Source organism: Thermobia domestica, chromosome 11 (genome assembly GCF_964235325.1).
Source record: "Thermobia domestica chromosome 11, izTheDome1.hap1.1, whole genome shotgun sequence".
NCBI classification, from domain to species: Eukaryota; Metazoa; Arthropoda; class Insecta; order Zygentoma; family Lepismatidae; genus Thermobia; species Thermobia domestica.
Genome location: NC_137464.1, coordinates 58,749,004 through 58,775,772, shown reverse-complemented (window position 1 = coordinate 58,775,772; position 26,769 = coordinate 58,749,004). Strand labels below are relative to the sequence as shown.

The 26,769-nt window shown below is 36.7% G+C and overlaps 1 protein-coding gene and 1 long non-coding RNA gene across 2 annotated transcripts in view; one reads left to right on the top strand and one right to left on the bottom strand.

The window, feature by feature from the left end:
* The window catches only part of LOC145664097 (uncharacterized), a 285,281-nt gene that overhangs the window by 83,237 nt on the left and 175,275 nt on the right, over nt 1–26,769 (bottom strand). The gene's annotated exons all lie outside the window — the stretch shown is intronic.
* Nucleotides 1–26,769, top strand: part of LOC145664094 (sialin-like) — a 74,868-nt gene that overhangs the window by 28,379 nt on the left and 19,720 nt on the right. The window contains exons 6-8 of the mRNA XM_081730443.1: nt 5,227–5,373; nt 7,118–7,250; nt 20,284–20,439. Of these exons, the coding sequence (XP_081586569.1) occupies nt 5,227–5,373; nt 7,118–7,250; nt 20,284–20,439 (436 nt within the window). The remainder of the gene's footprint in view (nt 1–5,226; nt 5,374–7,117; nt 7,251–20,283; nt 20,440–26,769) is intronic.

The following is a 26,769-nucleotide window of genomic DNA, read 5'->3' as shown; positions in this document are numbered from 1 at the left end:
CTAAGAGCTTCCATTTAATACGTATAGACTTTAAATACTTTTCACTATATATATTTTTCGAGTTTATGAAACTATTATTTTTTTAAGGAACTTGGTTTACCCTCTCCGTTTATATTTCCGTCCGGGAAACAAAAAAGTCTCAAAACTGCTTTAGTTGATGGATCAGCACCAAATTGTTGGCCAAGTATAGAGAGTCAGCAGTTATTAATCGAGTACATTGACGAAGGCGATGTTCAAACTGGATGTGGAACAAATTGCCCATTTCTGTTTTCTATGTTCGTCACTTTAGGACAAAAACACGATACATTTTCTGCGACTGATTAAATGTCTTAAGAATATATTTTACATTCAGCCTTAATCATCTACTAAAACCGGAAGTGATAGAAATCCACTACCGCTTCCGGTATCAATATTAATGTACGAAGAGCGAAGACCGTAAGACATAGCAAGAAGTCGTTTCCTGGAATTGATTTAGGGTTCTAATAAAAGGTAACACCTTCCCTCTTAACGTCTTATTCAAACAGAAAGTGTCAGAAATCAATCACTTTCGGTTTTAATGATGATCGCCATAGAGTGAAACAAATTAATACGTAGCAAGAAACTGTATTCTCCAATTAATTAAGCGTCCTACGAACATATTTCGTCTCTAGTTTAATCTTTCTATTAACAACGGAAGTTGCAGAAATAAACCACTTCAGGTTTTAATGTTGATCCTTATAGAGTAAATACGGTAACAGAAATCGAGAAGAGATTTTCTACAATCAATTAAGAGTCCCAAGAATATATTCCGTCTCTACTCTAATATAACTACAAGAAGAATAAAATCAACCTTTTGCAGTTTTAACGGTGGTTGTTATATAGTAAAAAGGGCAATAGATAGCGAGAAGTGTTTTTTCTGCCATCAATTAAGCATCCTAAGAATATATTCCATGTAAACTCTAAGCTCTCTACTAAAAATAGATGCCAAATCTAATAAGACTTCTGGCTTCAATATTAATTTTAAAAAATCACACAATGCAAACTAAACTCATTCACGTGGTATACTCGTAACGCTGGTACCTTTCTTCAACAAATGGCATAATAGTTCTATCATCGGAGCAAATCTGACTTCAACATTGCGGGGAGACGGGTAAGACCGTTCCCATTATCCTTTTGTAAAGTGATGTTCAAAATACTTATAAAGTTGAAAAACAATACTGTGGAGAATCAGGAGAGCAGAGTTGTCTTCAACGTTCAGAGATGGGTAGATTTGAGGCTTTTTTTTTTTTTTTTTTTTGGAGAGGGGGACAGATGAGACTCATATTACGGTAGATGAATCTGATTTCTGAGGTGAACTTATTATATATTAGGCTATTTATCAGGCAATATAGATGAAGTAGTATTTCTCCCCAAAAAACACATTTCAAATCGGATTATTGGAGGGACAGTCTCCCAGTTCCATCCCAGGATTTGTGCTAGTATATACTATATGTATATAGTAAACAAAAATTTGGGAAATTTTATCTTAGAAAGGAAATTTTGAGCATTTCTGAGGGAAATTTTAACTTGGGAGTTTGGTACCAAACTCGTATTGTACCAAAAAGTGGACTTGCGCTGTTATGAAACGCGCGGCTTCAATTCAATTTTAATATAGGTCAGTGGCCCCACTATGATTACCACTTTTGTGTGTTTAACATCTATTGTCTGGTGTTGCGGTTAACACAGACCGATATTGCCGATTTAACACAGAGCCGGTGTTTGGTCTACAAAATAACTAGGTCAATGAACGAAGGAATGCGGATAAAGGAAAAGCACCACTAGTTCGTTCAATATCTTGTGTTGTAAATAATACGCCAGCTCATATGGTGAATACTAGTCATTGAGATATTAATATTCATAATTGCAGCCAGCCAAAAAGTATTCGTGCCAAATATTGTACCGAATACCAAAGTAAGGACAGTAATGGTAATACTATATGAAGCTTCAAGTTCGACGAAGAAGTAGTCACAAAATATTTCATATTCACTCTGCGAGGGTATGCCGTATTCTGGATTTTTCCACCAGAAACGGTCTGTGACTGGAATACTTCCTTATAATAGTATTCGATCTGATTTGAGATCTTTTGTTGAAATACATAGACTGGATGCCAGTAACTCGCCTTACACTGCAATGGATCTTGGAGCTTGTTAATTACAGATGAAGCAGGTTTACGATGTTGAAGAAATTGATGAATTACCTTCAAGCAACACCTTCTTGGACACTTCTAACTCTTTTACCATCCTTGACAGGCAGAAGCGAAACAACTGAACGTAGCTTTCTAGATGATATTCCAGAATCAGAACTAGACAGAATAATCTTCGATAGAAATTCAGACTAGGGAAAGAAAAAAACAGGTTTTTATAAAAACCGGAAACCGGTTTGTAGAAAAATCGAAATCCAAAAAGTCGGCATTTCGTTTTTCCCAAAACAGGTTCGGTTTTCTCCATAAACCGGTTCGGTTTTTCACTAAAACCGGTGCGGTTTTTTCCCCAAACTGGGTTCTAAAACAGATCTAAAACATATGTAAGTTCTCATAAGAAGAAACCAATACCGGCAGAAATTGCAATATTTTTTGTAAAAACTAAAAACCCAAACTGTTTAAGAAAACACATAAAGCTATTTCTGTGGAAATGGAATCGGTTCCGGAGAACAACGAAATACTATTCTGGTCAGAAATAGAACCAGTTACGGAAAAACTGAAACCGGTTTCGATGAAAAAGTGAACCAGTTTCGGAGAAGACCGAAACCGGTTTCGGTAAAAAAAAACTAGCCGGTTTTTAGAGAAAACCGGAACCAGTTTTAAAGAAAACCGAAACCGGATTCGGTGAAAAACTTAACTAGTTTTGGAGAAAACCGACCAGGTTTTCGAGAAAACCTCAACCGGTTTAAGCGAAAACTGTTTTTAATTTTCAAAAACCGGTTTCAAGTTTCCTAAAACCGGAAACTGAAAACCTGTTTTTGTGCCCACCACTAACATAGTTTCAGACACTTCAGAAAATAAGAAGTCATGGTGGAGTTATATTTTCTGCTGCTTCCATGGCTGTTTCTAATCAAGGATTAGTGTGCTTTTATGCACTTGGAGCCTCTATTTCATCTACAGAGATCAGTAAACAAGAAAGACTCCAGCAACTGACATCTCCAGCTGACAGACTAAACTTGAAATCCCTGAATCGAAAATACCTATATTTATGAAGTTGAAATACAATGCTGTGGAGGATTAGAGGAGCAGAGTTGTCGTCAACATTGGGAGACGGGAAGATTTGAGGCTTATTCTGGAAGGGGAGGGGAAGAATACAACTAGTTTTTAAAAATGAAACAAACCAAGGGACATCAATTTCATCTCACTTTCCTTTGTGGCAGTGGGACACAAATCATCACATTCCCCCCCCCTAAAACACATTTCAAATCGGATTATTGGGGGGACAGTCCCCCAGTTCCAAGATTGAGAAGGATATGTCTCCCTCATTCCCCCCGGATTTGCGCCAGTTAGTTCGATGTAAATGACAAATACATTAATGGAGCTGTACCGACGATTGCTAATAGTTAACATGCGTCACTCCGTTACGTTCACTGCCTGCCTTTATTTGAAAATGGATGGTGATAATACTGAACATGAATATAATTTGCTGTTCCTTATTAAGACAAGGGCCATATTAAATATAAATAAGGTTGTAATGACTTTTATAAGCTCCACAAGTATTTATTCCATATCAAGCAGAACATCATTTATTAAGTAAGCGAAATTTACACACAGTATATAAGATAGATGCAGTTGTTACCATTCTGTCATTACGATATTTAACAAGCTTTACTTTCAACTGGAATGATAATATTACCATAAACAGACCGCAGCTATCACTAATACTTGTGTTACATTAAGTGGCAAACTAAGGAAAACATAACTTTTAATCAAGATTTTAACCTACAGCATACAGCACACCGACAATTTGGAGAGAGCAACTAATTAGTATTAGACCCACTAATAATCGAAAAATCTGTAGAAATTAATATACATGTAGAGAGAGCAATCGAAAAGTACCCGAACTTGAACTTTAAGAAACTCGACAAGTGAAACAGTCTTACATATCGCTGTGCAGGTGATATTATCGCTCTTAGTAGGCCTCTGACTAGATACATATCACAGCAGATACTGAAATCGTCCACCTTGTTGTAGCGCATATTTCGTGCCTCGCGACACAGGCAGACTGTTGTTATTTCACTTGGTAATGTCTTTCAGTGTATCTCAATCCCTGCGATTATTTTCGCATAATTTTCCTTCTAAATAATCCCACAAAAAGAAGTATTGTGATGCCAAATCGCTCGGTGATCTTGCAGGTCACAGTCCTTTGGAAATCAGACGATCAGCGAATATTCACGTAGAAATGTCATTGTTTCACCTTATGTATGGCACGTTGCTCCGTCGTTTTGCAGTCTGACATCTTGTTCAACAACTTCCAAAGGCACTACGAAATGCTGAATAATGCCCATACACCGCTGAGTTCACTCAGTTCGCGAAAAACAAAATAACCCAATGATTCGCGAACAGGAACATACCACACATTGAAGTCTCGCGTAAGATATGCAGGTTTACAGTGGACCAAATGACGTCAAATGGAACCAGGCACCATCCGTGAAAAATGTCTTATCAAGTACAGAAAACATTGTTCACTACTACTAGCACCAATCTCCAGTGATATCTCTTGTGTAGGTTTGCTCTCAAGGCCCTACTACACCACTGCAGACCTGTGTCACTGCATTATGGTACATCGTGTGTAAAATAAGGAGAATCGTAAAGCTCTTCTTCGATCGCTCTGTATAATGAACCAGTGACGCTGTGCAATGTGGAGCGAGCGAAAGTTTATTTTGAATTAAATCTTTTATGTTTGAAATTAAATCGGGAGGGGATCTAATAGCTTCTTCCTGCTCTGAACCAAATATATATAAATCTTATGTGTAGTGACTACCTAGCAGAGATTGATACGAGTGTTTAGTACGAATATGTTTATATACTGTGTTTATATACTGTATATATATATATATATATATATATATATATATATATATATATATATATATAGAGAGAGAGAGAGAGAGAGAGAGAGAGAGAGAGAGATGGATGGATAAATATAGATATAGATATATGTAAGTAATTTAATTCAATGGATGTATCTATGACAAGATTCTACTGGTATTATCTAATTATTTCAGCATCCGACCCCTTGGAAGTCAATACTTACATCAATGGAGGTATGGTTGAACTGCTTTGCCCAGTTTGGAGGTATATGGGGACTCTTCACGCTTTTAACTCAGATGCCAACATATTTCAAATTCATTCATGGATTTAACATACGAATGGTAAGTCAATTCTAGTCTATGTAGAGTACATTGATTCCTTTGCGGTTGAATTGTTTATCTTAAGCAATTGCATAACAAAGTACAAGAGGAAATTAATCTGGTAATACATTTTAATTATGTTCTTGGCTACAGTTAAATCCATGTTCGAATTTAAACACATTTATAAGAGGAAAATATCTACGTCGAGGCGAATGGGTGATTCTTCGTGGTGTATAGTTAACGAACGTGCTTTATGTATGTGTTTGTTGAGGATACAGACCTGAGTACGCTCAACTCCAACCAACTATCAAATTTGTTACTACTTTTTTCGCTATTCACCACTGTACCACTGTTTACTCAGGTCTGTGTTTTACGATGTTCGACCATTCCTACTTTGCGCTGTAGATGAAACTCAATAATCGTTACTGTAGAATTATATATATATATATATATATATATATATATATATATATATATATATATATATATATATATATATATATATATATATATGTTTGTACTATCGATAAAATCAAAGAATGTCAAAATTTAATATGGTTATGCATATATTGGGTGAAGCTTTAGTTCGTGCAGGTAGATTATTAAGAAATGTCTCTAGATCTATCCCGAAGAAGATGAAATGATCGGGTAGGAAAGTTTCGAAACTGAAAGAAAAAGAAAGAGAAATGTATTATTATATAATAACTTATACCTGTATCGCACTCAACATGGTATTAGACCATAGTATGTATGATAATCAAAATTTATAAATACTAAGTGTATTCATATAACCTTTGTGCTGAAAAGGGTAATTGAATTTAATTTAGCAACCAGGAAAATTGAGTACAATCAGAAATGCAGATCCACTACGAAGTACCGGTATTGTACAGTAGAAAGAATCTGTGCGGATCTGTGTAGAATTTTATGAATTTCGGTTCCACCCGACGTTCTAACATAGGAGTACAAATAACAATTAATGTAACAATCTTTGACATTTAGCTTCTCCCAGAGCATTACACCGATTTGATTATTTTTGGTACATAAGACGACCTTGGCCTAACTTAGGTTTAAAGCACATTTTCGGCAAGAAGGGAAGAAGGAAGAAGTTAACATGTAAAAATAATCTTAAAGGTCTAATACATAGTTCCGGGATCGATGAAATGTCTAGTGACACTTACGGTACATTTTAGACCCAAATTCATCCCCCATGTATATCCTAAGGGCGAAAGTGATTCAAGTATATTCCATAAACGTACTCTCCCCGTGTAATGAATAATCATTTTGGCTATTATATGTTTAGGACGTAAAGCGTAAATTTTCAGTTTAAGGCTTAGTCCGAACAACGGTAATGTGTTAATTGTTCTCCCACTGGGAATCAAACTCTGGGTCTCGTACACTAAAGGCACACGAGCTAGTCAATAGACCAGCATATATCTACTTTAAAAAACAAACCATAATCATATACATATAGCAACATTCACGGACAACTTCTGAAGTACGTGAGAACGAACAGATAAGATCCATAAAGTGTGGTCAAGCTTAAAACTAACATAGGTTAAGAACAATTTCAAATATTTTACGACTACTTATAAGTCCCCCAAAGCTTAGTTTGCAGAATAGTGTCACAGATTTTAATTTGTTAAACATTATTTATTAGTTTTTACTTGAACAAAATATTCTCATTTTGTTGAGTAATGTCTGTCTCTTATGATTTTCTTTCCTTCCTTTTTCATTAATTATTATTGTATTCTTATCTTTCATACAGACTGGAATTCTCTCCGGATTGCCTCACATGTGTCGATTCGTCTTTTCTCTCATGTGTTCAAGTTTTGCAGATTTTCTCCTCAGGAAAAACTTGCTATCAAGGTCATGGGTGAGAAAACTAGCTACTGGATTATGTAAGTGTTCTTAGGACAAATTCACGCCCTCGTGTGGACCATAAAGTAATTCTGCCTTGAATATTAATAAATGAGAACAACACAAACTCTAAAATAATATGAGAAAAATTAAGTAATTTAATAAAGTATTTCAGTATATAAAAACTTAAAAATGTAACCTGTTTTGCATATAAGAGTTTTATTTCGAAATTTAATACTAATTTCATGTCAAATTAAATATGAAAGAACGCTGTAAAAATAATACAATAAGTAATGAAAAATTAATGTTATGAAAGTGAAAACATGCACGTGTTTTATTTTATTAACAAGGTTTAATACGTAACTTAGTCAATAAACTAAAAATATCTATTTTTCAAGGTACTTTAGCTCTAAAATTGAGGGAGCCATGCCCGCGTGGGGGCTCAGTGGTAAAGTATTCACCTTTGTTGCATAGGGTCCTTGGTTTGATCCCAGCCCTTGCCAAGCGAGCTTTTTGGTGTACAAAAGTGTGTACGTGGGTTTTCTCGGGATCCTCTAGCTTCCTCTTCATTTTCTCTCGTTTCATCATTCCACTATTTCATTTATTTCTCATCATTACTGTATCCTTTACCCTAGCTCGCATAATCGTGGGACGTAAAACTTAAAGATTTCATTTCATTTCTAAAATTGAGTGAGAAGAATATGTTTAAAATTTATGAAATGAAATAATAGATTTCGCAAATGAAGTAATGTAAGTCAATTCTCAAGTCTGACAATACAAATATTAACTAAAATGAGCTACTTATAGTTAGAATTTACTTATTATTTAAATTATAGTCTAAATGATTAACTCACTAACTTAATGAAATAAACACTACAAGATATGGCGCGTAGACTGGACAAGGTTATCAGGTGCTATTTTGGACAATTTGAACATATTTAATTTTTAAGGTGTCTCTCTGAAGCACATTTCAGAGTTTAAGATATTTAGGTCTTTCCAGATATTTTAAATAAGTCTTACAGTGTGAAACAAATGGATTAACTTTTACATGTACTTAAGCGTTCATTACAAACTCTTTTTTATCCAACTTTGATACTTGAACTTGATTTCCTTGTGCCTTGAAGACCCATATAAAGATTAGGATATGTGAACTAACAGTTAAAGTTAAATAGAAGTTATATAATAAAACTATTCTCCAAACTAAGTTGTATTTATAATTATAATTTTATATAACCAAATCTTGATACAAAAAAAAAAACAACTATTCTTCAAAGAGGAGTTCAACATTGTCTGCTAGTGGTCTGCTTCTGCCATGCTTAGTTGCATGCATGGAGAGAATGCCCGCGACCATTCGGTCTATTTAATGGACAGGTTCCTCGAAAATGTGCCGCACCCCGCCCGTAGTTCCTCGGTACATTGTTGTACTCACGTGCACGTGGTGCACCGTCAGAATTTGTCCCCTAATTCTGACTCGCCTAAGCGATGTAATCCCCATTGACTGAGAGAGTAGGATACGCCCACTTCATGGCCGGACGAAGTCGTCCAAGCAACACGGGACTTCCTCTAAGTACGGTAGAGGTACACCGTACATTACCAGAGCCAACGACTGATGTAGACCGTTTGCTCAAGGCAAACATAGTCATTTGGGAGGCAAATCTCCCCATTTCCCGAAAAGGAGAAGTGTCTCCCCTGGTAAGCCCGCCCAAACAATACGGGGCTACCTATATTTTACGTGTTTAGGTCCACGCACACGTTGCAGCTAAGCTACTCGTCCGAATCCCAATAATAAGTGTAAGCCACCATTAGAAGGGACACCCACACCATTTCTTCGGTAGGGCCGTTCAAACAATACGGAACTACCTCTAATTACGGTAGAGGTACACCGTACATTACCAGACCCAATGGCTGATGTAGACTGTCTACCTTTAAAGACAATGGCCATTTGGGAGCGGCGTCTCCCCTGGTAGGGTAGGGTCTCCTGCACCCAGTGAAGTAAAAGGAAGCCTGGGACGAAGGAGATTAACTTCCTCAGCACTCTTGAGGTACAAGTGTGCGTTAGGATACTAAGAAACCCATCCGGGACCCAAAAGGATGCACTACACACTCTTTGAGGGCAACACCTTCCCTCCCGGTAGGGCGCGGGATCCGCCCACACTCTTGGACACACCAGCTACCCACTCTTTTTTGCGTTTTGGGGTACCACACTGCCTTATCTCCCGGACCCAAGGGCACGGCCTAGTTGCCCATTTCGGAGGATGCCGAGGCTCACACCCGCCAGTAGGTACAGCAGTCAAAGACCGCCTACCTCTCTGAGGACGTGACGAGGTCACACGTACTCTCCCAGATCCAATGGCACGAGTTAGTCGCCCATGTCGGAGGATAGCCGAAGTCTCACCTCCGCCGGTAGGTTGTTGTCCTACATTTATCCAGTCCATGAAACAGGACTGACCGAATTCAGCAGGACATTCGAGACAGAAACCTGTTTCAAAGATCTTCTCGAACCTATCTCCCCCTCCGGTTACCGGGCGCCACTATACATGCGCTCGATGCGTGGAAGGGGTCCTTTCCCCTTTCTCAGCACGGGCTTGGGATCGGCCATGGCGGGGTTAGAGGAGTTCAACAGTGGTATTGCCTTTCAGCGATATCATAGTGAACCAAACCTTTCACATGGGAAAGTTGTTTATGTAGAAAATGGCCACCATTTAATTATGAGTTTCAAATAACTATGCAAGAACGTACTGGTAATGGTAGTCATTTCGTAAATAGCGTCTCACACGGAAATTGTTCCCTAGAAAATTTTTTTCATGATATTCACTGATACAATGATGTAAAGATGGTGATATTCATGGGGCCGCGGTGGCTCAGTGCAAGAGCATTCACCTCTGGTGCATGGGGTCCTTGGTTTGATCCCAGCTCGCGCCGTGAAGTTTATGGTGGACAAACAGCGTGTGTGTGGGTTTTACCGGGGTTCTCCCGTTTCCTCTCATCATTTTCATTCCACAATTTCATTCGTTTCTTAACATCACCGTCTTCTTTACTCTAGCCCGTATAAAGGTTGGACGTAAAACTTGAAGATTTCATTTCATTTCATGGCGATATTCATTTATAATTTTCAGGTAAATCCATAGAATACAATGATATGGGGACCTGCAAGGCAAGGAACGAACATTTCGATGCGCCCTCTGATGTTTTCGTATCTAATTTTTTTGTTTCATTCTTTTTACCGTTTGGGATTTATAAGCACTGGGAATTTTTAACACCGGAACAGAGACATTAGCGTGGTCCCACAATCTATTTTTCTTGGAGGACAAATGAATCACTGATTGGAAAAAGGGAATAAGTGCATCAGACCTAAGTTTTCAAAAACGCTAAAAAAAACCTTCCCGAAGCGTTCTTTCTATTTGTTGCAAAAAGTGTATAATTGATTACTTGTAGCAAAAGAACTAACAAACACTAAGACAAGAAGAAGAATCTTGTATTGCAGCAGTGCAATTGGTTAGATAAGCTTAAAAACGGAAAAAAATATTTCCTTTTTCCAATCAATTAGAGTTGGACGCAATTTTAATTGTGTGTAGGGTATGTAATGTGCAGTTTATGATAGAAAGCTATGAAAATGTACATGCTGAATACAATGTTGTATGTTAATCTTGGATATATGTATCCGAACTATCACGAATGTTAGGCTTCTAACACTTTTATTGTCACCGTTCGGTTTTTTTTTTTTTTTTTGTACAATACATGTTATTCGTACAGCAAGAAAAGTAATACAATAGACAGCTGAACAAAATACGTAGCAAAATATGTTGTGACAATAGAATGGCTTTACATAGGGTCCTATCCGTGTGCATCTTCGTCTTCTACACTTTTTTGGTCAGTGGTTTTCCATGAACAAATCATTCTATAAAACTGTTTGTATTGGTCAGGTATGTATTTGATGATTTGTGAAGAATCGTTGATCTTTTTCTGATTGATAGAGACTTGCCAATCGTGTGCCTTTGACGTTGGCAGTGGAACGTTTGTGACATTACTTTTGAGTGATCGAAAAATATCAGTTCTTAGTCCATTGATAAACTTATGATCCTGCACATAACCTGGAGATTCTGCTTTGTAAACAGTGTCTATTTACTTACTTGGAATTTCACTGTTTTGTCCACAATGCTACCTGAAGATTTCTTGTAAAACGGTTGCCATCCATGTTTAAAATCTAAGATTTCTTCATTGACATTTTCGTAAACCTGAAATGGAGAATTAGTATTTCTTGCATTCGCAATCATGTGGTTGTACTGTGCTGGTAAATAAATACGATTGTGACGTTTGAGTTCTGGTTTGATTACAGCAAAATTTCGGTCACATGGTAAAAACTGTGAACTATGACAGGCAAATATTGCTGTATAGTGCTGAACCGTTATGACATGATCAGGCTGAAAAGCATTCACGTCATTGAACGATTGCAGTTTTGACCACCACTTGTGTCACTTTAAACATGTAAATCTGTAACTGATTGGGGCAAAAAGTTCTCTATAGATTGTGCAATGCGAAAAGAAGGCGAAGTATCGTAACGACAGCACAGGGCTCTGGTGGTTGTCTACTTATACACAGTCTCACAGTTGTGGTGGTGCCCTGTAGGAAGAAGGGAATAAGAAACGTAGTTATTTCCTTTTTCTAATTAGCGAGAGATTTTGTCTTCTACATTGGTCATATAGAGTTGCCCAAACATTCCTATTTTCTACTCAACGATGTAACTATCTTAAAGGAACACATCTGCTATCTCAGGTTAAAATCGCAAAAAAAAAAAAAAAAAAGTACTTATTCCTTTTTTCCAATCAGAGGATCAAATATTATGACTTCCTGCCTCTATTGTGAATGTTGGTCTTGCGTGATAATATATGCACCCGCCAAATGCACAGAGTTGAAACTGCTCGTTGTTCGAAGCCTATGTTAATAGAGGCAAATTTCCTTCCTAACTCCGAATTGCATCAGGACGTAAAACACGAAACACTCACCACTTGGTTACCTTGCATAAGCATAAGCATTCAATTGTAAAACGATTAAAAGGGCAAAATATAGAGGATGTATCTTAAGAATATGCAAATGTCCTATTTAAAGATTTTTACTTTATTTTACTGGTATATAGAGTCATTTTAATATTCGGCCATGACACTAAATTGGCTATTAATCTTGTTACTTGAAGTACTTTAGTGTAGAGTCATACTAATATTTATCCTATGTGATACCACTATTACAAATATTTGCTAGAATCAAATCATCAAAAATTAACATAAACATACAGACAATCAGAATAGTTTCTCTCAAACACACAACTCATAATCACCTGAATATTCGACCACCATACAATGTTGAAAGTTTTCTTTCCACTCTCTTGATGCAAGAGAAAGACCTAAATACCTAGTTGGATGCCCTCTATTTCGTATTACCTAGTGATGCATCGCTCGCGAGTGAGCCGACTCTTCTGACTAACTCTTTTGGAGGAGTTAGTGAGTCGTTGTGCACTAGAAATGAGCAACGATTCTTCGAGAGTCGTTACTCTTAGAGAGTCGTTGTTCATCGGGAGTCGTTGTTCTTTGGAAATCGTTGTTCTTTGGGAGTCGTGGTTCTTTAAGAATCATGATTCTTCGGGAGTCGTGGTCCGTCATTGTTCTTCGGGAGTACTGGTCCTTCAGGAGTACTGCTCCTTCAGGAGTCATGATTCTTTTTGAACCACTGTCCTCTGGAATGGGCCATTCTTAAGGAGTGACAATGTTTGGAGGACGTGATTCTTGTACGTCGCTCACTGGGGAATCGCCCTCTTGCTGTTTAATCTCGTTGGTTGGTTCAGTCAGTTGCTGTTTTGGAGGGGTAGTTTCGCTGGTTCTCACTATGGCGAGCGCCTCTTCAGTCGAGTTCGGCAAATGTGCGTTGCCTTAGTGTATTTGTACATTTGGCATGAATAAATTAAAAAAAGTACCAACAATGTAAATGTTTAGCAATTTGATGTGGCAGTTGGACTCACATTGATATTTTACATATAAAGCGTAAACTTTTAACTATCAATTAAAATCGAATCTGCAGAATTGTAGAGTAGGTCAAGTGCGTAAAAGCCCAAAAGAGCCGGTTCTTTCCTGTTCCCTGGATCCGCTCTTGCAATCGCACATAGGCAATTGAATATTCAGTTGAGAAATTAATGAAAACGAGAGCGCACTAGCAGTAGAGATAAGAACTGATTAGTCACTCTGCGTTTATTCGTACATCAATATTGTGCAACTGTTAGTTTGAAACAAAAATATGTGTTATACAATTCTCTAGGGAAATGGTATGTTAAAATGAGCATATGCAATTCAAATAAATTCGTAATAATTACAGTAAATTTTAAATATATTTTGTAATAGGAGACAATTGATCCTGACTGTCTTAGTTCATTATTTTAGTTGCAAAAGGTGATTTCAGCTTAAATAACGAGGGTCTACTTAAGGGCATTTTAAGATACTTTTATAATATAAACCTATATGGAAATTCTTAAGACTGTGATGTACAAAATTCAAAACGTATTACCCGTAAGTTGTACCTACAACATAACTGAATTTTATGGAAGCACACAGGGTTGGTGTGAGTGAGACTGATGCCCCTGTTAAGGTTTTCTGTACTTAAAACAGTTCTTAAAACGCAGTGCTATGTTATTGACACAATACGTCTATTATATAAAAATGACAAGAATCTTGTAATCACGCCAAGGGAAAACAGTTGAACCGTTCTAAATTAATTTTTTGATATAGTTATTAACACCTACTTCGAACTCAGTTTTTCTTATGTTACTTTGATTTGATTCAGGTCCGTATCCACGGGGGCATGGGGGCCGGTCCACTTCTAAATTTTTACTGTCTCCCCTAAAATTTTCACGGTAGGCTTGCAAATGAAGTATAATATGGTGATGAACTATAATATGGTTGGATCGCCCTCCCTAACATCTAGCGGCCCCCTCCTACATTTTGGGCTGGCTACGGGCCTGATTTGATTTGGTTTTGAGTTTAGCGTCCTTTCCAGTAGCAAGGCACTGTAGCTCAGTGGTAAAGCGCTTACCTCTTGTGCGTGGGGCCCCTGGTTCGCTCCCCGGCCAAGTAAGTTCGTGGTGGACATCATGTCCATGGTTTTTCTCAAGTACTTCATTTCCTCCCACTTTCTCATTCCACCAATTCTTTCATCATCATTCAGTTGCTTTAATCATCGTCTTCCTTAGCCTACAGGGCTTAACCGTTTGCCATTAAACTAAAATATTTCATTTTATTTCAGCAGCGAGGGTATATGAGACGTGGACCTACTGATTAACGTGGAACCCGAACCACATGAGCTCCCACCGGGAATCAAATGCCGGGTCTCATACGCCAAAGGCGCGTATGCTAACCGCTTAGCCACGGGGGAACTCGTTACCTTCATTAAAATGTGTATTCTAAGAAGGATGTGGTGGCCAACATTTTTAGGAAAAATTTAGTTTCTCACGATGTTGTAATAAAATTATAATATTTTTGGCATTGAATTTAAAGTTTTACCACTTTTTGAGTAATTCTAAAATTGTATTGCTATAGCATTGAGTCTAAAGTTGCAATAGTTTGCATTGCGCAATTTGATTCGATTAGGCTGTAATTTGCATATATATATATATATATATATATATATATATATATATATATATATATATATATATATATATATATATATTGCATTTGTGATGTATTTTCACCCTTATTAATAGCAATTTTATTTAGTCTAATTTGTATTTTGTATCTGAATTGCATTTTTGTGTGTTACATTTGTTAATTGTAATTTGCATTAGTCTTATGCATTTAGTCTAATAATACAATTTTAATTTTTAACTTCCTCCTCTTCCCGGTGTAAAAATATAAGTGAGTCACTGAGTCGTTCAAATGAATCGATTCATTTTAGTGAGCGAACTATTGAACGGCGATCTCAGAGGTGAAGCGGTTTGTCCATCACTAGTATTATCTCCTACAAGCAAGTTTGCGCTATTTTCAGTAATTTTTACATGTGAAATACGGTTCTATTCTTCTGTAAACCTTCTCTTTAGTTCCTCCTTTGATGTTTCTGGCGCTCTCTGAACTCTAGAATCGAGTTCCTCAGTCGAATGTTCAATGGGATTGAGATCCAGACTTTCTGGGTTTCGATAACTTTGGGGCAGCACTCGCGTACGACATACGTTGTATGTTTGGAGTAGTTGTCTTGATAAAATTTGAATCTCTTGCTGATTTCCAGCTTCTCAGCACTTTCATGTAAAGTATCTCTTAAACTGTTCAGGTATTGTTCTATTATCATTATATAATTTATACACTTGAGTTCACTTACAGCGACTGTAGATATGCACTCCCAAACTATTATGTTACCTCCTCCACATCTCACTATTGCATGTAAATTGACCATCCTTAGTTCTTCATTTGCCTTACGTCACACTAGAGGCCTGTCATCTGACTTTAAAACATTGAATTTGCTCTCGTCTGCAGAAATAATGTCTTTCCACCGTTCTGGTTGCGTTTGCACATAGAATTTGTCAAACTGAAGTTGTGACTGTTCACTTTGTTGACAAATGTGTTTTCTAGCTCCCTTCCGTAGAACTTTTCGTTTCTCAGTTATTAGCGAATAGTCTCAGAGTGTACATCTTTTCCACATTCTTGCAACATTTCAGCTGGAATCTTCGGTACACTTAATTTTAGGTATTTCCTTCCTTTTCCTCAAAATCGTACGTCTGTCTTGTTCATTTTGCTTGCTAGGTCGACCTCTCTGTTTCAAGAATTCTATCCTGTAACGTTACACGATGTCGCCAACTGTACTTTGTGGAATATTCAAAAGACGAGCAATAGGCCTATTGGAGACACCCTTTTCGCGACGAAATATGATCAGCTGGGGCTGCTCAAACGTTGTGTTACAAATTTTTCACCCATTGAAAATGTTACACTGTGAAGCCGATACCTGTTCACACTTTCTAATACGAAGACAAGAAATGAGTTGTGCATATAATGTTAATCCCCCCCCCAGTTGTGTTGTTCCCTAAACCGGAAGGACTCTCAAGAGGGCCGAATATTAAAGTGGGATGATAATAAAGGCAGTTTATGGAAACAGAGCAGTTAGTTAAATATTGTTTGCAATTACAACTTTTACGTATTATGAGATGGTTATGCAAGACACAATACTTCTTTCGTGTCATCGCTTACTAATTCCTATGTATTTACATTAATACGTTCTTCGACATATATGACAGTAATATGGGGTGGCCGAAAATTAAAGTGAATCTCTGTACATATATATTTAAATACTCTTTACAGGATTTGATGACACTGTCGTGAGATTTAAGGTTCAATTTTTCATATCTTTTGAATTTATTTTAGTTGTAACTTTGAACATGTTTAAGCAAAGAGAACGGATAGCCTACATACGTTTATTCTTTGACATAGATTAAAGTAAAATCATAAGTGAACTTCAACTATTCTCAATAAATGAATATTGTATAATCAGACTAAAATATTAATTGTTTACGTGGAAGAGAATTTTAAGGTGATAAAATATTGTCTACTAGCGAAATGGAAACTGAGATACTAGATTTTGACAACCCTGGATGTAAATAAAAAAATGCTAAAGAAATATTAAATTGTTGAATAAGAGGGTCAACTAATCTCATTGAGTTTCTTTCGTTCTTCATAAGATTCAGTCAACAGGGATGAATTTAATATTTCGCCGCCCACTAGGGCGAAAGGTTTTTGGTTGTCATCATCTCGACTCGACTCACGATAAAATTATATATATATATATATATATATATATATATATATATATATATATATATAAATTATATATATCGGGTGTTGCAAAATAACTGTTACAACTCTTGGGAGATGACTCCTGCCACTGAGACAAGAAAAAAAGTTCTCTTGAACTTTCGGCTATCGGACATAGTTTCGGATCTACAAGGTGCCGAAAGCGTGGGAAAATGACTTTCGGACACCAATAGTTCGGAAACTCCCCAACGTAAACAGGGCGGGTAAAAAATTCACTGAAGAAGCCATACCTGCTGTATTGAATTTTGCATGTTTCACAACATGCACGAGCAAGGGATTTCCCAAAGGAACGTAGGGAGTTCCGGATAATCTGCCAAATGAAAATTGATCTAAATGGATATGAATTGATAGGGTTTCTACCAGGTAACAATAATTTGTTTGTATTAAGTCGGTATCTAGAACAATAAGAAAATGGCGGACACGTTCATGTCCGTTGTGTGTGGTTGCATAATCGCCAGGTACGGATGCTGGCCAACAGTGACGTTTTGAGTATTAAGTATAGCGAATTTGTACTCAAATGCTCTAGAAAGACATCTGGAGTGTCTGTAGAGCACAACAGATGAAGCAGGGTGATTCACATGTGTGGAAACACGTAACGAAAAATGACCAGAAAAAATGCACTCATACTAAGTAAACGCGATTTCAAAGCGTCGGAAATGTAAAGAATAGCATCAAGAACATGAAAGCCTTTGCCAATTCACCAATAATATTCCATCAATCCGATGCAATATGATGTGCACGGTTGCATACCAATAAGGATGCAACAAGTGACCTTGTGAGGCTAAGTTGAAATTGTGCAAAGGGACTCAGAAAGAAACTGGGTAAACTAAATGATTGTCACTAGTAGGATCACATGATCGATATTGAAATGTGTCCAATGTGTGTGTTGATATCAACATGTAGCTAATGGACAAATGTCAACATGTCCCACTACTGCTGGGGCACCGTCTCACGTGTGAAAACTAGGAAAATAACGTTGTACATTCTGCTATTACATCTGGTGCACCTTTTGGTAGAACGTAACTAGAACACGATTGTTTCAATGTCCCTCTTTGTTTGGGACATTGTCCCACAGTCGACACATGAAAAGATATCTCTTAATCCATGGTTCAAATTCTGATAGAGCGTGAAAATAGCAAACTTGTATCATGTCCCACGTCTTCTGGGACATATGACGTACTCGAAATATAGGAAAATACCTCCAGAAACCCGTACCTTACACACAGTGCACATGCCAAGACAAAGACGAAAATGAACCAATTTGGCACATGTAATACTACAGCTGGAACACCATACATATGGAAAATAAAACGGCATGAGAAATAGAAAGAAACGTCTTAAAGCTCTGATTGTTTACAACTATGCAGTAGGAGTAACAAAATGAAACACACAAGCATGTCGGGAGGCTGCATAAAGAGCGATTGCCAAACAAAGTGGGTACTCCTCAAAGAAATGAATACAGAGAAAGTGAGGCTCCCTCGAGCCTAGGGCTAGAGCGCTCACTTTCGATCGCGTGGTTGCAGTTTCCAATACTACTGGGAGCCCACTGCCTCAGATTCAAGACCCGAGTAGTTATTTTCCTATTTTTCGCACGTGAGACTGTGTCCCAGCAGTAGTGGGACATGTTTGCATTTGTCCATTAGCTACATGCCGATATCAACACACATTGGCCACATTTCAATATCGATCATGCGGAGACTAGAATTACTGCCAAAAAACTGTCATGTTTCTCCTAAAAAAATGATATTTGGAGAATCACTAAAGTACTGGATTTCTTTTTTTCTTCCTTTAGACTAATTCCTGCTTTTTTTCGTATGGCCTTGGTGTAAAGGAAGGAAAACAACTTAACTTTCGCAATTAATGAAGTGCAAAGTAAGAATGGACAATGTCTTCTAGTAATCTTTTTGGTGTTGCTGGTTAGTTTTTAGTTTAAAAGATATTTCAACAGTACAAGGTCACTATATATTTAACCTTGCAATTCAATTTTTTTCAATGAAACCGGAAACGAAAAGATAAGGGAAGGTAATCTAAATTCTTATTTAGAAACACAAAATCCTTCCACTTATATTGATATAATCGTAAAACCACAGTAGTGCTAAGTCAGGTTAGCAATATTAGGAACAAACTATTTTAATTTCCTTGCAGGTATATTCAATAATGTGAAGAGAATGACCAATATTTCAGTATGCAATGTATTAAAATGATGGTCACAATTTTAAGTGAAATATGGCAGTTAATAGTCATAATTGCATATATTGCATACATACAAATACTGACGTTACCAAGTTTAACGCTGTGGTGTGGGCTGGCATTTGGGGTCTTGTGAAAATAATGGACATTTGTGCTGGTATTCTTGGAAGTTACAATACAAAATTAGTTCATCTTTTCTAGCCTTTATGTTGTGTTTGGATTGCAACAGAATGGTACGTGTTTCGGTGTGGTGTTAGAACATTCACGTAATTTGAGAATAGATGTAATGACCGAAGGCGAAACATAGAATTTCCTTCACGTACCCTGAAACGCACTACTATAGATTTTTCTTAATATGCGTGCACGTCAATGACTGCAACAACCACAACCAATTAATGTTATGAAAGGAGCAATTGATCCAGCCAACATTTTTCTAACTAATCCACGCGGGAAATAGAATCCTTTCTTCCACGTTAACCATTTTACTTCGTTAGGCAACTTAAAAGATTATTATAAAACATATTAAGGTCTGAACATACTTGGAACATTTTCAATGAGTCCTGTATTCTTCGGTTCATTTGAGCGCAAAAAATACAGTAGTTTTCAATGTAAATATATACCAGAGTTACGTAAGAGTCAATAGAGGAGGATCAGAAACGTCACTTCCAGCAATTCGTAAATTAAGTTATTCAAAAGTTGTACAAGATAAGTCAACATATTCTACATCTTACACAGTACATGTAGAGAAAATATGTACTTTCATATTCACTGGGATAGAGCAGAATTAATACTTACATCTAAATCAACGACGGATTTAGAAGGTAAAAATTAGGGGGCAACCAGAACCCAGACTATGGTAGGTATATCATGAGTTTAGTATAAACTTTCAAAAATATATTTTAAAAAATACCTTCAATTATTTTTGACACTCAAAAAATGGGGTCTAAATCAGCCACTGATTCTAAAACAAAACAACATTGCTTTTTGTATATTTATTAATTTACTTTCGAATGTGGTATAATAAAGCTGCTGTATGTTGTTTTCTTAGGCACAATAGGCCAGGGAATATGTCTGGGACTATTGGCTGCTACTGGATGTGACAGAACTGCCGCTGTTGTTCTTCTGTCAATGGCCACTACTCTTAATGGTGCTGTATCATCGGGACCGCTGCCCAGTGTCGTGGACCTCACTCCGAACTTTGCAGGTAAAGAATATTTTTTGCATTGCGTTGTTAGTGAAAATCATGTTCCCTTTTTCAAATAGTACCTTATGAAAGAAATGTAAAATACAGTTTTTAATATTTTAAGATTCAATTGTCTTCATTCTCCATGATACGTAATGGTATCTCTTGTTAGATCTCTGTGGCATGCAAAACTTCAGTTTCTGCAATTTTGAATGTTCTCAACCTCCACTCGCACCCAGGATTCGGACTTGTTTAAAGTATGTTTGTCTTTTAAAAATAATTGTTTTGTACAATCTTATAGCTGCTTTAAATGTCTCAACCGTCACATTCACCTAAGTTCGGCACTCGGCTCGCAAAGGTTGAGAATCACTGTAGTTTAATTATTACCATGACCAGTTCCTTCGTCAATATCCTTGTTTAAATTTGAAGTTTCACGGTACATCTTAAACTTGAACTGTAATCTAAGTATTATAACACCAATACAAGGGCGCCCATGATGTGGTTTCCAAGGGGGGGGGCAAGTACAAGCGACATTTCAAATATAGTTTCAAATTTTGCTGTAACTAATGTAAAAATTCTATTGGGTTTTCGATATTCCCAAATATAATATCCTCTTAGGGGGTGTGTGAGCGCCCCATCTTTCCCCCTGATGGGCGCCCTTGCACTAATATGTTGCATACTATTTCCGAGAAAAGCAAAAATAAAAAAAAATTACTTAATATGGCCAAAGCAAATTTATAAATTGAAAGTTGACGCGGAAAAAATAATTAAGCTGCAAAAAGTTCGCACTATTTCACCATTCATTTAGTAAGCTCTACGAACAAATATAAACCTCCTGTTAATGGCGGCTTTCAAGGCAAGTTCCATTGCTAATATATTACGTACTTTTATTACTATAAGCTAAGAAAGTAGAACATATTACCTACTGTTATAGTTGTTGTACCTAAGAACTATGACAATAAATTAGTTTTTTTTTTCCTGAGCTCACATCTATATAATAGTTTAATTATTATCGATGCGAATTGTTTGCCATACAGCGGAGAGTGGTGGATATAATAATTCAATTTTTGATCTAAATACAAAACTTTTAATTAGTTGCTTTTGTATGTACGTTTAAATTTTGTTTTACTTAATTCACTTGATTTAATTTCTTTTCTTTTAAAAATCTCTAAATCCAAAAGTTAGAGTTTAGAATGGCGTGATAACTTCTAAGATAGAGGCTTAGCATCCTACAAGCTCGTGTTTACGCCACCTTACTGTTATGCAAGTAAGTTTCGCGGTGGTTCAGTGGTAGAAAGTTCATCTCTGGTGCGTGGAATCTCTGGTTCGATTCCAGCTTGCGCCAAGTGAACTTTGTAGTGGACAAACACGGTGTGGATGGATTGTCTCGAGATTTTTCCATTTCCTTGCAGGTTATTTAATTCATTATTTCCTTCATTTCTCATCATCAGCGTCTCCTTTAGATTAGCCGACATAACTGTGGGATGTAAAACTTAAAGATTACATTTCATTTAATTTTTTGTTATGCATTAATATCTTTAAATGAAAGCTTTTATTCAAAAGTAGCTAAAACAGTATTTTCAGGGGAGTTAATGTTCAACATTTCCAGGGATAGGCTTGAGGTATATACTTTAGAATCCGCGGCTGTGGACTGTGAGTTTGAATTTCTCCGCTGATATGAAAACCCTGCGCTCCTGGTATTATTTGAAGAATAAATTCACAGAAAGTTTTGAAGATATATTACTCTTTCATCAGATTTTGGCCTAACTGATAAAGAAGCAAATAGGTGAAGAATAAATCTCTTACTTTCAAGAAAGTATACTAAACAAATGGAACGTAAACAATTGTTTACACAAAAGTAACACACTAATACTTCATGTAGTCACAGAGCGAATACTAAATACAAATCATAAGCAATAATACAGTGTTTCCATGACATGATTTGAAAATGTGTCTGGTCCTGGTTTCGACGCCCGTCCTCCCATTCTTCAACTATTCTTCAACTAGCGCTTGATCTTGAGCGGCAATAGTCATTTCAGGACCTCATTCAGGGGCTAAAACGAGGAGCATTTATCACCTAGTCCTATTGTCGAATCTTCAATCCACTTCAGATACATAGCAATCTAAGACTCAGTTTATCTTATTATTGTAATACCTATGATTTCGCTCACAGAGCAGAAAATAGTTCTGCCCAATTTTTAAACATCAGTTCCGAATCTTGTTTACCTGGCACACGCTTTTGAAAAACCCGCATATTACTCGCCCCCACCTTGTTGCTCGTCGGTCTGACTCCTCCGGCACTTACAGTTACAATATTGGGGTAGCAATTCCTCTATAATAATAATAATAATAATAATAATAATAATAATAATAATAATAATAATAATAATAATAATAATAATAATAATAATAATAATAATCTCACCACACCAATTTATGTGTATTTCCATCAAAACTTCTGCATATCATTGTAGTGCAGTGTTACACTGGTTGGCAGAAAAAAATCGAAAAATTAGCTACTCCGTGATACAATTTTTGGTGATTCAAACTAATTCGATAGCGCTGAATCCGAACACGAAGACATACACATTCTACCGCTCACATTTTTCCAAAGATGGTCATGGTCTTTATCATTATGTTCCAGTAGTAATATATTGCACTTCAGGTCACATAGTTTTTTGAAATGTCAATTCTGGACCTCCTTGGCTTTTGCTATTGCCCTTGTTGTGTCACTGCTGAAAAGGTTCCAACAGTAACCTGCTAATGTGTTCGGTCCATTTAAGACATGTTGCATTCGAAATTGAAAAAGGAAGAAATCTTTTCCTTCAAATGTTTTTTATAAGTCTCAACCTTCTCTAAATTCTAGAAAATTCCCGCAGGCATCTTCGAATGTATCTACTCTCTTACTGTTGGATCGTTCAATAAATTTCTGAAATGAGGCCTTCAAATAAATAAATGACTTATTCGGCGATCAGTGAAAATTCCGACTTTCAGTTTCGTTTTACTTATACATGGAAACCTTTCCTTGAAATAGGTAAATCTTTGTCTTGTTTATCCATTGCTTTCACAAATATTTTATTAGACCAAATTTAATATGAAGGGGCGGTAATATTATTTCAGATTTCCCCATCAAAGCCTCATCTGTTACATTTTTCTGACCATCGGTGTAACCATTGTGTAACAGAATAACTTCTATCTTGGCTCGTCTGTTCGATTCAGAAATGAAGCGACAACACTTTGTATATTCTCCTTGCAATCCAGTCAACAACGCTTCAACTTCGAAATAAATACGTACGTTCCGAAAATGATCTTCATAGCATAATTTATGCAGTATACTTTTAAAGCTTCATATGTTTTTTCATATAAAGTAGATTGATGGCTTGCTTTTTCCATTGCGAGGTAAACCACCTTCAAACTAGTTTTGAATCAATAAAAAATAGAAACTCTAGTCGCTAGGAAAATATTCTGAGTTCATTCATTAACGCCCGTACAGTAGTAATCGCGGGACTTGAGGCCATTTTTACCGCCCCCCTAGAGCGTGGCGCCCGCCGCCGCCGCCAAAAATTTGCGCCCCGGGCGCCCGACGCCCATTTTTGGGTTACGTGGCCCGGGGTCAATGACCTAGGGGTACCTAGAACCATCCCCCTTAAATTTTGGAAATTGCCAAATCTAAAAATTTGGTGTGGTAGCCTAGGACCATAGTATGTACCTCTATCAGTATTGGGTGTCTATGTCGTTCCCTTTCATGGGTAAAAAATTGCCAAAAATTCAAATTTCGTTTTTTTTTTACCTAATTTATCCTCTTGGATGAGGTGTTATTATCCCCCCTTTGATGAGGTGTTATTACCCTATATGGATATATGTGCATATACAGGGTCAATTACCTTTCATAAGACATGGGTATATTTGTGCACCCCTTTAAAAATTTTGGAGGAGTACATTGGCCCACCCCTTAAATTTTGGAAATCGCCCAATTTAAACATTTGGTATAATAGTATAAAACCCTAATATAGATCACTATAAATTTGGGTGGTCTACCTCGTTCCCTTTTAGGGGTATAAAATTGCCAAAATATAAACGTAAGCAATACGTTGTATCACGTGTTTGGTTTTTTGACCTAATTTATTCCAATGGATGAGGTCCTATTACCTTATATGGTTATATGGTCATGTATAGGGGTCCATCCCCTATTATAAGACATAGATACATTTGTGCACCCCTTGAAAATTTTTTTTGGGAATGATACCTTGGCCCACCCCTTAAGTTTTAGAAATTGCCAAATTTAAACATTTGGTATCATAGTACTGGACCCTAATAATATTACTATAAATTTGGGTGGTCCACCTCGTTCCCTTTTAGGGGCCATTTTGTTCCGCTTTAGGGGTGAACATGGATACAGTGGTCCACCTCGTTCCCTTTTAGGGGGCATTTTTGTTCCGCTTTAGGGGTGAACATGGATACCTTGGAATCGTCCCGAGTTTGATTCTTGGAAATGTTGAATTTAACGTCCCCGCGAAAACGGTGAGAAATGATAGGACGAAACATGAACTTACTTGACTGAGGATTGAAGCAGGGACCTCATACAGTAGAGACAAGCGCTAAGCGACCGTACACGTGTGTTGATTACTATGCAATGGTCCCGAGTTTGATTCTTGGTGCTAGTGTTAGAAAAATTTAACGTCCCACTTGAAACGATGATGAGAAATGAGAAAACATCATAAACTTACTTGCTTGCGGATTGAAGCAGAGACCTCACACATCAGATATAAGAGCTGAGCCACCATACTCGATTGAGAAGTTGAGTTTGTTGATTACTATTTAATGGTCCCGAGTTCGATTTTTGTGTTAGTTTCAGGAAATGTTGAGTTTAACGTCCCCTTGAAACGATGATGAAAAAATGATAGGAGGAAACATGAACTTACTTCGTTGTGGATTGAAGCAGGAACCTCACACGTTAGAGACAAGCGCTGAGTCACCGTACTCCATTCAGTGCGAACAGTTTCGCGTATGAAAAGAAGACGAGCAGATTATGTTACATTACACATTTCAGTGCGAGCAGTTTACACTAGGTTTATGTTTCATATAGAAAGATAGAAGATCTGTGTTGTCATCTTTTTACTTCGTGTGCGACTTTGACCTTGAAGAAAAACCTTGCTGACTCAGTGCTAAGCATTGACGTATACACATAATCTTATTGTTTAGTTGGCTGTATTTAGAGATGAATCAGACATTTAAGGTTGTTGGTTCGAATCTAGTTGTGTTCGCTGTAACTCAGTGCCTGAGCGATACTTACCGAAATTTTTCCAATGTTGCCAACACTATCAGGATGAATCGATTCATTTAGTCAGAGCAGTTTCGTGACGAAAACTGATTTTTGTTTTGTACACAAAAATTTTTCTGAAACAGAATTTTGTTTGTACATAAAATTTTTTTCTGAAACAGTTTTTGTTTTGTACACAAAAAATTTCTGAAACAGAATTTTGTTTTCGTATACAAAAAATTTTTCTGTAAACATTTTTTTTCGTACACAAAAAAATTTTCTGAATCAGTTTTTTGTTTCGTACACAAAAAATTTTCTGAAACAGAATTTTATTTTGTACACAAAATTTTTTTATTTCGTACACGAAAAAAGTTCTAAAACAAAAAATTTAGTTTGATTTTTTTTTCATAAAAGATTTTTTAGAAATTTTATTTTATTGGTAAACTGATTCAGAAAAAAGAAATTGAAATCGCAGTACAGGAAAAAGAATTTGATTTTAGGATGTGAAATAAAAACACAGAATCATGTTTCTGTACATTTATTTTAGCATGTGAAAGAGAATACAGAATTTATTTTTCTTCAAAGGAAGACGTGTCCGTGACGGGTACAAATTCTGTAAAGAGAAAATAAAACATATGAATATACATGGTAATATTTATTTTTTCCTGTGAAAGAAGAAAAACAGATTATTAACATCGAACTAACTGATCAAGAGAGAGTGAGGTGAGAAAAAGAAAAGCAAATGTGACGTACCTGAATTCCTTTTTTTTCTCCACTGGTTTCTGCAAGGTGATGTCATCTGAGTTTGTCTCCGTTCGTGCATCGTTGAAGCATGTCCCGTGTTGCGGTTGATTCTTTGCACCGTCTTTGGGAAGTGATGTTGGTGGAATTAGGGAAAAATATGGCTGTTATTCTGTTCTGGCTTTTTTATACCCATAGGGCAATGTCTCGTATGTGTCTGGTATTAATCGGCGTTTTTTATAGTTGAAACTGTACTTCTTTTCTTCAGGTTTTGTGACAAGATGATGATAGTGGGTTCTGTAAATTTTGTGCGGCGTGCTAATGGAGATTTTTTCACTCGATTGATTTAT